The sequence below is a fragment of the Schistocerca americana genome, chromosome 8 (assembly GCF_021461395.2).
Source record: "Schistocerca americana isolate TAMUIC-IGC-003095 chromosome 8, iqSchAmer2.1, whole genome shotgun sequence".
Classification (NCBI taxonomy): domain Eukaryota; kingdom Metazoa; phylum Arthropoda; class Insecta; order Orthoptera; family Acrididae; genus Schistocerca; species Schistocerca americana.
Window position 1 is genome coordinate 251,924,059 of NC_060126.1, and position 13,428 is coordinate 251,937,486.

At 44.1% G+C, this 13,428-nt stretch overlaps 1 protein-coding gene across 1 annotated transcript in view; it reads right to left on the minus strand.

Annotated features, from left to right (window-relative positions):
- Positions 1-1,039: 1,039 nt before the first annotated feature.
- LOC124545741 overlaps positions 1,040-13,428 on the minus strand; it is a 35,907-nt gene continuing 23,518 nt past the window's right edge. The window contains 1 exon segment of the mRNA XM_047124684.1: positions 1,040-1,165. Within this exon segment, the coding sequence (XP_046980640.1) occupies positions 1,040-1,165 (126 nt within the window).

The window sequence follows — 13,428 nt, forward strand, 5'->3', positions numbered from 1 at the left end:
CGGTATAAAATACACACGTATAAACAAACTAATGTTTCATTAACTATTTGGCAACAAAGAGTATAGTTAAAGTACGTCTCTGACGTATACAAAAATACATATCAACGTGTCAGGCGGTCGTTGGGGGCGAAAAGTTATAAAATCTAGGTTTAGATAATTTCAAATATATGATACATTGTTTTATGTATAGAACTAAGACTCTTACGACAGATAGCTCCTTTCATGCTGCAAGGTTACATCAAATGTGACGGAGATTGTTGTACAATAAATGACTATGTATTCACAGGTTTTGTGTGATTTTTACAATCTGAAACACAATGTGAGATCCAGAGCCTGCCTGCATAACGAGAAAAAGAGCCAGAGATTACACTCTCTCGACGTGCGACTGCGTTCTTTAGGACACAGGGCCGCTGAGAGCATCAAGAAGAAACTTACAGCTTTCTAATCATCAATGCACATCGCTGCGCTGTATGGTGAAGTCTTATATACACTTGACAGTTGACTGGTATAGTAAAATTTCTTCTCAATATATTTTAACTTTATTTGTATTAATTAAACATTGTTATCACTATTACTTCATTAAGCCGCAAAAACATCTTCAGTTCCTACACTTATTATCGGGTCGTATAATGTAAAATTTGTTCACATGAACTATTTTCAATAGCTGGGAAACATGTCATGTAAAATTTATAACATCAACAAAATTTTCAAGAGTAGTGGGACAGGCACTGGTAATTTCTTTTCCCTCCCGAAATGATGGATACTTAGGAATATTTCTGAACTAAGAATAGACTGTAATAGACCGCAGCAAAATCATTGTACAGGATGATTTCGCTGAATGGAGAGATACTGCAGGAAAGTATTGTTGAGAGGATAACGAGTAAAAAACGCCATGTGGTCATCTGGCCGGGAAAGCGTTCCAAGGAAGGCATACCCTCTTGAAAACAGACATGACAGTGTAGGTTTCAATTAAATTCCATGAGAGAATACACTAGGCAAGTGGTAATTTATGTCTGTAAATAGCGTTTTAGCTGTACACTCAAGTGGCCAGCAGTGTTGTCCACGACCAAACTGAGTCAGCGACAATAATGAAGCAGATGCCAGCCAGTACCAATGTGTGTGTGCCGTCACTCTGGGCAGCATTACCACGATATCCAGCGTGGAGCTTTAAAAGAAAAAAAAGTCCACACAGGTCATTCTCATTTGCGTGATATGGTCTCATATGCTCTTTCTGTCATTGATATCTACACTGTCAAAGATCTTTTATCTACACCTTCATGTGAGTGTACCTCCCTTGGAATACATACGACATAAAAATTTCCATACGACATATAAATTTCCATACGACCTCTTTAGCTTCTTATATTCACGGGGATCGTTTCCTGCAGTTTGTCCTGTTCCAGTAAAATCACCCTGTACACGTTGAATGGCAAAACATCTTTCATAGTAACGCAAGTAAGGCATACCCTGCCCGACAAAATTAGTAAAGCACTCAGAAGGGGAGGAGAAAATGAAACGAGAATTTGTTGGGTAATAGTGCATGTAACGTCATTTCAATGATTGCAAAATTGAGTCAAATTTACAAAAATCTTGGCCATACGAGCCCATTCAGTTTGCCGTTGCGCCTCCTCTGGCCTCCACACGCCGGAACATGGTATGACCCGTTGGCACCTTCTCCGCCTCTCTCCTCTTAACAACCCCCCGACCGATCTCCCAAGCGTCCTGCAATGTTGACACTTGGCACCAGTACGAACACTCTCGAGGTGATGGATGGATCACATTGGTGACACAATCGTCTATTGGGGTATTCAGAGGTATGTTCCCACTGGGTTGCTTGCCGCCTAACAGAACACCATTAAGAGAACGGAGGACCTTCCGTGCGACACTGCTTCCGCGTTACGAGGCTGATGCCGAAATTTTTTTGTCGAACGTCATCACAGGCTATGAAATATGGCTTCATAATTTCGAACCGGAAACAACACGGTAATCTATGGAGTGGTATCATATTGCCTCTTTTCCGAAAACCGGAACTGGAACTCTGGAACTCTGAAGGTGTTATTCTGTTCGACGGCCTGCCTCAGGTGTAACGATCAACTCTGAAGTATATTGTGCTATCCTCGCTGGAAACTGAATAGATGACTTCAATCTGATCGTCGCCACAAAAATGCAAACGAATTTCTTCTTCACCATGACAACGTAGTCGACACACAGGTGTGCGCGTCCGACTGGAGCTCACAAAACTTTATTGGACTGTTCTTCCTTCCTCATCTACCACACGTCCCGGATATCGCACCTCCCGCCTTCCATCTGTTTCAACCAGTAAAGAATGTACTCCATGGGAAGCAGTACGTGGATCGTGAAGAAGTTACTGACGCAGCAAGACGTTGCCTCCGACGTCAACCAGTAGAGTGCTATACAGCGGGCGTACAGGCGCTCCCAGTAAGGTGGCGTAAGGTCGTCACATTGAACTGTGACTGTGTTGAAAAATAGGATTTTGTAACCAAAAGACTACGGAATAAAATGGTGTGTTGGAATCCCGAATAAAACAAACTTGCTTTCGGAAAAAAAGTGTTGCATTACTCACCAAACGCCCCTCGTAGAAACAGTGTGGAACACGCTGAATTAAAAAAGTATTACAGTGGAAAGCTGGAATGAGAAAACATTGATAACACTAAGCATAGGAATAAGAAATATCAGAAACTCCTGTTTCTCTCATATGCAATCTGCTGAAGTGGTAGAGAGCGACATGACTAGCTACAGAAAAATGGGGACAAAATCAGTGCAAAATCCATAAATTTTTGAACAGTTCAAAAGCTGAAACAAAAAGACAGACATGTTATGATGAAAATTATGACATAATGGGAGCAGACGCTAATGTTAGGTGAAGTGTATGAAACAGTTTGAGGTATGAAGAACGGAAATGCCACTGGAGACGGTGTTTAGATGCAAATGGCCAAATATGGGGGTAACGTAATGCAGAACTGTTTCAAGTTTGTCTGCAGAGGAAAACAGTTCCCGAAAATTTGAGTAAATTGTTCTATTTCACACGAAAGGAGGGACGACAGATATTACAAAACCTTATCCCTAACATCGTCCTTTTCGAAATTTGTAGGAAATTCACTATAGTTATTACCAGTTGCATAGAAGAGGAGAATGTTTTGATGAGGCAGGAACAAGCCCGCTTTAGGGTTGGGAACGACTCGACGGATCGTTTACAAGTTGTGGACGAGATTGCAGAACAAAACAATGAAAGTGTGGGTGTTATCACATTATTCGAAATTGTTAACGCAGTTTCACCCAAATATGTACTAACTGTAGCCCGCATCTCGTGGTCGTGCGGTAGCGTTCTCGCTTCCCACGCTTAGTTAGGTTTAAGTAGTTCTAAGTTCTAGGGGACTTATGACCACAGCAGTTGAGTCCCATAGTGCTCAGAGCCATTTTTTGTACTAACTGTCCATGAACTATAAGAAATTGATATAAACTGTGTTAATATACTTGAGAATATATACGTCGATGCTATGGTTTCCATTACACTTCATCAGCATAGGAATTCCAGTTTTAATGAGGAATCATGTAAGGAGATTTACCTAATTGCTGATAAACTTCAACAACGAACGGAGAAATTTAATCACGTATAAAAGTACGTCTAAAAGTCAATCCTAAAGACGAAAATATTGTATAAATAACACATTAAAAATGATAAAAATTAAGAATCTAGTTCTAGAGGTAGTTGATGAGTATTTGTATTTAGTGGAACTGATAACACAGACTGGATGGACAATAAAAGAAATGAACAGATGAATGAAAAACTGCCTCCAATATTTCTGGTAAACTAAATACGGTTTTCAAAACTAAGCTTGTGATGTACCTGATTGTAAGCATCCATTTCCAATGTATTACCAGTTTTTATTCATAGTAGAGCATGGACTTTTAATGTGAAAACCATTCAGGAATTGAGGGTTACGTTGTGAGTTCGGGAGAGTTATAGGTTGGGAACGGAAAACTCAAGAAATTAATCAGAGAACAGACTGAAGGAAATACAGGTGAACGAGACATGCAGCCAAGTGAATGGATAGCAGATCGTGTAAGGAAGTTCTTAGCTCGATTGTAAGAGATAAGAAAGGGATGAGAGGAATTACATACGAAAATGTCCAGGGACCGCATGTATGTGTATAGATGTAAAACCTCATACAGTGATAAATCTGGAGGAGGTCTTTATCTAACAGCGTATGACGAAAGAGACTGGCCGAAGATGATGGTGGTGGTGATGATGATTCTGAGAAGAACTTTTTCTACAGTTAAAGCTGTGCACCAGATGGACGCGAATCCTGAGTCCTGGATTTCCTGCGAAGTGCACTACAACTTTTTCCATTTGTGTACGCCTCACAATTTTATCTTATCACTTGGTAGGAAAGGAGAGAAGCAATTGGCAAGTTGAGACTCTGAGACGGACCATCAATTCTTCACGACCGCTGACAATAGCTAGCTCGCTTTGCTCTCCATAGGAAACATGCGGAGGCTCTGCACTGAATTTTCGCACATACCTATGCCTAACTGGCTCGTTCATGTCTCGGCCACGTAGGCCTCACTGCTCTCACGGTGAACAGCTACAGGTGCCGTGTTTCGCGAGTTAAAAAAAAAAAAAAAGTTCTACTCCTGGCTGAATTTCAACGCTGAGGGAATTTCCATTCTTTTCATCTCCGTAAACATCAGTTAGCATAGTAACAAAAATTTTTCAAATATATCTGAATTCCTAAGAGACCAAACTGATGAGGTCATAGGTCTCTAAACTTACACACTACTTAAACTGACTTATGCTTAAGAACAACACACATAACCATTCCCGAGGGAGGACTCAAACCTCCAGAGGGGGTGGGGGTGGGGGAGCGCAATCCGTGACATGGTGCCTTAGATCGTGCAGCCGGTTTAGCATAGAAACAGCTCACAGTAGAATGTTAATGCCGAGTGTTGCTAGGCACATACAATCTGTGCGTTGTCGATGCTAAAAAGCAGTCGTGGCGACGTGTCACTAGGATCAATGAACAGAACTTGATCTAACAATTACCATTAATATGTTGCGATTTGTGGAGAAGGCAGGGATACTCCCACACCAGGAAGGCCGGGGCTGGCTGTGTGGTTGGTCCATCGCTCTCTCGCACACAACGGATGAACATACTGTGCTGTCTAGACAAACAAGCACCCGCCGCTGTGACCGAGGTAGCTAACTCTCACATCTGCAGAGGCACTACTTTCAGAGGTACCCGGAGCGGTGGAAAAGATACACATCTAAAAATGTTTTACATCACCTCGTTTCCGAGAGTTCCGGAACCTGTACAAAAAATTGGAATAGAGATGAACATAAACATCAATTCCGCCCTTTTTACTGCTCATGATAACCAAACACTGCATGTTGTACCACCATACAGCGAGACCTTCAGAGGTGATGGTCCAGATTGCTATACACACCAGTACCTCTAATACCCAGGCATATCCTCTTGCATTCATGCATGCCTGTATTCGTCGTGGAATACTATCTACGTCAAGGCACTGTTGGTCCAGATTTTCCTCAACTGCGATTCGGTGTAGATCCCTCAGAGTGGTTCGTGGGTCACGTAGCCCATAAACAGCCCTTTTCAATCCATCCCAGGCATGTTCGATAGGGTTCATGTCTGCAGAACATGCTGGCCACTCCAGTCGAGCGGTATCGTTATCCTGAAGGAAGTAAATCACAATATGAATGCCTCGCCAATATGTTGCCGATATGGTTGCACTATAGGTCGGAGGATGGCATTCACAGCCGTTACGGCGCGTTCCATGATCACCAGGGGCGTACGTCGGCCCCACATAATGCCACCCCAAAACAGCAGCAATCCTCCATTTTGTTGCAGTCGCTGGACAGTGTGCCCAGGCGTTCACCCTGGCCGGGTTGCCTCCAAACACGTCTCTGAGGATTGTCTGGTTGAAGGCATATGTGATACTCATCGGTGAAGAGAACGTGATGCCAATACTGAGCGGTCCATTCGGCATGTTGTTGGGCCCATCTGTGCCGCGCTGCATGGTGTCGTGGTTTCGAAGATGGACCGCGGGTATTGCGGATGGGGTTTACTAGCAATCACATAAAATCAGAGGAAGAAATCACCCGAGAGTTTCAGAGCGCTGTAAGCGGCCCACCTAGCACAATAATTGCGCGCAAGGAGTTAAGAACCGTGGGGTGCAATGGTCGAACAACTGTTCGTAAGTCACACATTTATGTATGAGTAGCTAGAGTTAATCGACGCTTGAGATGGTATCAAAAGCGACGCCACTGGACAGTGGACAAGTGATTTAGAGCTATAGTCTAAGGATTTGGGTCTGGCGAATGCCTACAGAACGTTACCTTTCATCATATGTTGTGCCAGTAGTGAAATACGGAGGAAGTGGTTTTATGGTATGATAGTGTTTTTCATTCTCAGGATTTAGTCCCCTTATTGTGCTTAAGAAAAATGTAAATGCAGAAGTATAAGAGCACGTTTTACGGCCTTGTGTACCGCGTGAAGTAGAGGAACGGTTCAGAGGCGATGATAGTTTATGTCAACATGACAATGCACCTGTCATAAAGCAGCGCCTGCGAGGTAGTTGGCCGTGGACGATGCCGTTCGTGAAGTGGTGTAGCCTGCCCAGAGTTTCGAAATGAACATAGTTGGGATGAGTTAGAACGTCGACCTCACTCCAGACACCAGCGTCCAAAATCGCTTCCGTCTCTGGTTTCATCTTTTGAGGAATAATGGACAGACATTCCTCTATAGATGTTCAGGCATCTCATGGAAAGTGTTCCAAGCAGAGTCCAATCCATAATGGAGATGACGGGTGGACAATACTAATATTACTGTCCACTAGTAGTCTGTATATTTTGATCAGATAGTGTACACAGTATGTCGGAGTGTGCTGCACATTTAACAGCAGTGAAGGAAGACATGGAAAAGTAAAGATAGTTCTTTCGTTTACTTTTATCGAATGTCTGGTGGTGATACTGTTAAACAGTTCATTATGTAGTCTTTCTTATAAGGGTATAGATTAAGTGCAAAGATAGGGGAAGAATCTCTCGATTGTTATCTGAAGATTTACACGATCTCGGTGAAGTAAGACTTCATACGACTCGCTTTCGGGCTTAAAACATTCATTTTTGTGAACTGAGTTCAGTTTAACTATTATCCCGTGTAACACCAAGGGAGGAAATTTTGACGTAACATCGATGGTGACAACGGACAATATTCTACTCGTATAAGTAGCTGAACTCCAGTTCAGTAGGGTACCGTGAATATATGCCTTCCTGAAGTTATAGCCAGTTAATATTTTGCTTGCCACCCCACAGCCCACAAAATGGCAGCATTCCGGTACATCATCAATAGAGCTATCCAACTACCACTCTCTGAAGACAAATGTAATCAAGAAATTGAAATAATAAAACAAACAGCTATTGCAAATGGTTATAACAGCTCCATAGTAGACACCTTAAAACACTCAATGATGGCAAAGCAATCACAACACAGAAAACAAAAAGAAAATAACATCTTCCATACAATCGCCATTCTAGGTAACATTTCATATCAGATTGCCATTGACTTCAAACGAAAAGGCATAAGCATATCCTTTACTACAGACAACAAGATTGGACAGAAGTTACCGCATAACATTAGCACACGAAACCCTCTTCGACACACAGGTGTGTACAAAATTGAATGTTTGGGCTGCGACTGCTTCTAGATAGGCCAGACAGGCAGATCATATGAGATTAGATTCCAAGAACACATGGCAGCTCTAAAAAACAAAAAATACCACACATCAGTAATAGCCACCCACTTGCATGAAACAAAACATCATGTTGACAACACAAGTATCAGCATCCTACACATCCAGCCAAAGGGCAGGAAACTAGACATCCTTGAAACACTCCAAATATACACTCCTGGAAATTGAAATAAGAACACCGTGAATTCATTGTCCCAGGAAGGGGAAACTTTATTGACACATTCCTGGGGTCGGATACATCACATGATCACACTGACAGAACCACAGGCACATAGACACAGGCAACAGAGCATGCACAATGTCGGCACTAGTACAGTGTATATCCACCTTTCGCAGCAATGCAGGCTGCTATTCTCCCATGGAGACGATCGTAGAGATGCTGGATGTAGTCCTGTGGAACGGCTTGCCATGCCATTTCCACCTGGCGCCTCAGTTGGACCAGCGTTCGTGCTGGACGTGCAGACCGCGTGAGACGACGCTTCATCCAGTCCCAAACATGCTCAATGGGGGACAGATCCGGAGATCTTGCTGGCCAGGGTAGTTGACTTACACCTTCTAGAGCACGTTGGGTGGCACGGGATACATGCGGACGTGCATTGTCCTGTTGGAACAGCAAGCTCCCTTGCCGGTCTAGGAACGGTAGAACGATGGGTTCGATGACGGTTTGGATGTACCGTGCACTATTCAGTGTCCCCTCGACGATCACCAGTGGTGTACGGCCAGTGTAGGAGATCGCTCCCCACACCATGATGCCGGGTGTTGGCCCTGTGTGCCTCGGTCGTATGCAGTCCTGATTGTGGCGCTCACCTGCACGGCGCCAAACACGCATACGACCATCATTGGCACCAAGGCAGAAGCGACTCTCATCGCTGAAGACGACACGTCTCCATTCGTCCCTCCATTCACGCCTGTCGCGACACCACTGGAGGCGGGCTGCACGATGTTGGGGCGTGAGCGGAAGACGGCCTAACGGTGTGCGGGACCGTAGCCCAGCTTCATGGAGACGGTTGCGAATGGTCCTCTCCGATACCCCAGGAGCAACAGTGTCCCTAATTTGCTGGGAAGTGGCGGTGCGGTCCCCTACGGCACTGTGTAGGATCCTACGGTCTTGGCGTGCATCCGTGCGTCGCTGCGGTCCGGTCCCAGGTCGACGGGCACGTGCACCTTCCGCCGACCACTGGCGACAACATCGATGTACTGTGGAGGCCTCACGCCCCACGTGTTGAGCAATTCGGCGGTACGTCCACCCGGCCTCCCGCATGCCCACTGTACGCCCTCGCTCAAAGTCCGTCAACTGCACATACGGTTCACGTCCACGCTGTCGCGGCATGCTACCAGTGTTAAAGACTGCGATGGAGCTCCGTATGCCACGGCAAACTGGCTGACACTGACGGCGGCGGTGAACAAATGCTGCGCAGCTAGCGCCATTCGACGGCCAACACCGCGGTTCCTGGTGTGTCCGCTGTGCCGTGCGTGTGATCATTGCTTGTACAGCCCTCTCGCAGTGTCCGGAGCAAGTATGGTGGGTCTGACACACCGGTGTCAATGTGTTCTTTTTTCCATTTCCAGGAGTGTACAAAAACCAAACCAAACGACCTGAATCCATCTTAAATGATAAAAATGATAATATTTACAACAGTATCATCTCTGTTTTCAGCAAGTGCCTACGTCACACACACACACACACACACACACACACACACACACACACACACACGCACACACAGACCTTAATATTTACCATAAGTATTTAGTTATGTTACCACAGCAGCCCCCAGGTGGACAATAGATTGACCTCATTCAAGATATATTGTCACACCAACAGCTTGTACCCCTTGTCAGCTTGAAACTATATGTACAACTACAGGCACAAAATGTCACATCCATCTGCGTAGTTTTAAGCATTAACCAGTGCATTACCGCAACCTTTAGGCAGTTATTACATATAACAGATAAAATCATAAGACCCCTTGCCTTGTAAAGTTTGCTCTCATACAATCACTCTTTCCACCCTTTCCCTCCGTCTCACTTTCTCTTTCTCTTCCTCCCCCTCTGCCTCCAGTCTTTCATATCTATCTATGAATCCCAACCAAAATTGTTATTTGTGTATAATTTTACCACTGTAACCAATATGATTATTCCAGAATGAGATTTTCACCCTGCAGCGGAGTGTGCGCTGATATGAAATTTCCTGGCAGATTAAAACTGTGTGCCGGACCGAGACTCGAACTCGGTCCGGCACACAGTTTTAATCTGCCGGGAAGTTTAATATGATTATTGTACTTGAAGTTTGTAACACTCCACCTGAGTATGAAGTTTAAGCTATTTTAACTTGTCAAAATCGGATTTATATATCCTATTTATTCCAACAAATGTATTCAACACCTCATACAACACCTCCAAATCGTTTAACAAATTTATTCTATAATAATGTTGTTAGGACGTATATTCTTTGGTCTTTGTGACAATGTGTTCACTTCTGCTATACGATCCATGCACCCAATACATTCCGACGCCATATTTGTTTACAAAGTATGACAGTAACCATGTGATGTGGTACGACTGTGAAAGGAACTTGTGACCACTAGAGGTACTTTATTTTACTGGTGGTGGTGGTGTGTTGGGGCTTATGGGCGCTCAACATCGAGGTCATCAGCGCCCTGACACACATTAAAAAGAACGAATGTGGACAGACCTAAAAAAACTAAAGCACACACTCAAACAAAGCAGGAAAAGAAGGAAAATGCTACATAAGAAAGTAAAACCTAAGAAAGGGGAAACTTAGCAACAAGAATGTCACAGGAAATTGTTATTGGCTGGCCACTTACATAAAATATGGGCGAGCTTGTCACACAGTGAGCAAATTAAAATCCTCTCCCTAAAATCTTTGTAAAAACATTTGACAGGGCACAGAACTTTAAAACTTTAACCACATTCGTCCGAGTGTTGCATAAAAGAGATGGCAGGTCCGCTGGCAAGTCAGCCGCGACCCGCTGGTCAGGAAATAAAACGCAATCCAATAAAACGTGGCGCACAGTGACCTGGACGCCGCAAGCACCACAAATTGGAGGGTCCTCTCGCCGGAGAAGGAAGCCATGCGTCATAGGGCTGTGGCCTATTCGAAGCCGAGTGAGGAGAACCTCTTACTTATTTTATGTTTACCGTTAGATACAAGTTTAATTTTTGTCAAAAGAAACCCAAAGCCTTGTTCTGAAATAGTGTTTTGTTTCTCCACTAGACAGTGCCACAAGTTCCTCCAAAATATCGTAACACAACACACACACAAATGACATATTAACAAAGTAAATCAACATGATGATGCAGGTTTAAACCTTTGAAACGCGTCGTCGAGATAAATAAACAGTAACTGGTAACAGTAAACTTGTTATTTCATTTAATGTCAATAACAGTATCGGTAAAGCCTAACCTACAATGTTCGCATTTAAAGGCAACACAACGTAATTAAGATAACGAAGGAAACATTCCTAGCTACTTGACAGGGTTGCTTATCTCTTCTGCTTTCCCAAACAGACAGCTATTTGCGCAGTAAACAGCCTTTTAGACACAGAGATGTAGTTCAAAAGATCTTTCCATCGATTGCTCTAGAAGACGCCTGTACGAAGCACTTACTTCGTTACGTTGTCACCTTGGCGTATAGTGACGTAGGAAGTCAGTACATGGCTTTACATATACAAAGATCATAGGATGCATTTCCCACCACGTTCAGTTCAGGAATCGAACCTGCGAACTCTTGGATAAAGTCAGCTGACATTGGGCAGAATTTAATGCCACTAGTCAAGGCTACATGTTAATAATCAAATAAAATCTGTAGTAATAAAGTACACTATACTCGAGTCTGAAGTATGTCCACTAACAATAAGCTGCACACACAGCGCACGTCTTAGGTCGGCGAGGAATTCCGGCTGTATTTGGCAGCTGTTAAGAGCCCCCGTTGTCAAACGCTACTTATCGTGTCCAGACCTCTCTCCCACGATACAAGACTGCGACCGCTCTCCGCGACCCCTGAGTTGACCTCTCTTAGCGCTGACTTCTTGCTCCTAAGCGCTTCGCTTATTTGTAAGAGATGCGCCTACTGGGAAAAACCCAATGTGTTTTCCTGTGTCAAAACGCATTCACCTTCACGCAGCCGACGCAGCACGCCGTACCAGCCCATGGAAGAAGCAAATGCGATTACCACCAGCAGTTGTCGCTAGCGTTCCGTTTACACGTAGGTAAATACACTGTTACTCCGTCAGGCCTACGGTTAGAACTAGTGGGTATTTGATGAGAAAAATAATATATTAATACATTTGTTCCTCAAAGTTAACTTTATTTCAGCTAAATGGATTTCGTTTAGGAAGATTCCAATGCTTTCTTCAGAAAGGAAACATGTTGCCAGATCTCATTTTCAGCAGAGATAAACTTGCAACCTGTCGAAAATTTATGCCCGGCACTGGATTAGCAAAAACAGACAAGCTCCAATTGTACCTAATCTGGCGAGTAAGAGGGAAGGGTGAGGCGGGTGAAGAACTCAGCCGTGAATATTTGGTATCACATCGTCCAACGAGAGAGTGGGCCCACTGCCCTGGCATATTAATTTTTTTTTTTTCACGGCAGACTACACTACGGTTTCAGCGCACTATCCAATGTCTATGGCAAATATCATGGTGATTCCGCGTGAATACAAATCAACAAAATTCAGCATCACGTTTTCCGTCGACAAAACTAATTCTCGCAATGCCCCAGCAAGATAGATGGACCTCTTGACCGTATTTCGTGTACGATGTCACACGTGTTTCAGATGCATTGATTCATTGTGTTTTGATGGTCCGTCTTGTGCTCTTTCAGGCTAAATTCAGATCAGAATAATTAACAGGAAAGCATAATTAACACGAAAACTGATACATTAACAAAAAGAAAATGGCGTTGCATCATTTACATTACAATGAGGCGACAGAAGTCATGGGGCAGCGGTGTGCACATGTACAGATGGCGGCAATATCGCGTACGCAAGTATAAAAGCGCAGTTCATTGCCGAAGCTGTCATTTGTTCTCAAGTCGTAAATGTGAAAAGGTCTCCCCCGTGGTTATGGCCACACGACGGAAACTAACAGACTTTGAACGCAGAATGGTAGTTGGAGGTAGACGTACAGGACATTCCATTTCGCAAATTGTTAGAGAGTGCATTATTGCAAGATCCACAGTGTCAAGAACACCAAATTTCAGGCATTACCCCTCACCACGATCATCGCAGTGGCTAATGGCCTTCACTCCATGACCGAGAGCTGCGGCATTTGTGTAGAGTTGTCTGTGCTAACAGACAAGCAACACTGCGGCGCAATTTGGCTTTAATGGGCAATGGCAGCAGACGACCGTCTCATTTGTCTCTGCTAACACCGCGACATCGCCTACAGCGCCTGTTCTAGGCTCGTTACCATGTCGGTTGGACCATAGACGACTGGAAAACTGTGCCTTGGTCAGTTGAGTTCTGATTTCTGTTAGTAAGAGCTTATGGTAGGGATCGAGTGTGGCGCAGAGGCAGTGAAGCCATGGACCCACGTTGTCAACAAGGTGCTGCGCAAGCTGATGGTGGCTCCATCACGGTACGGGCAGTGTTTACGTGGTATGAACTGGGTGCTC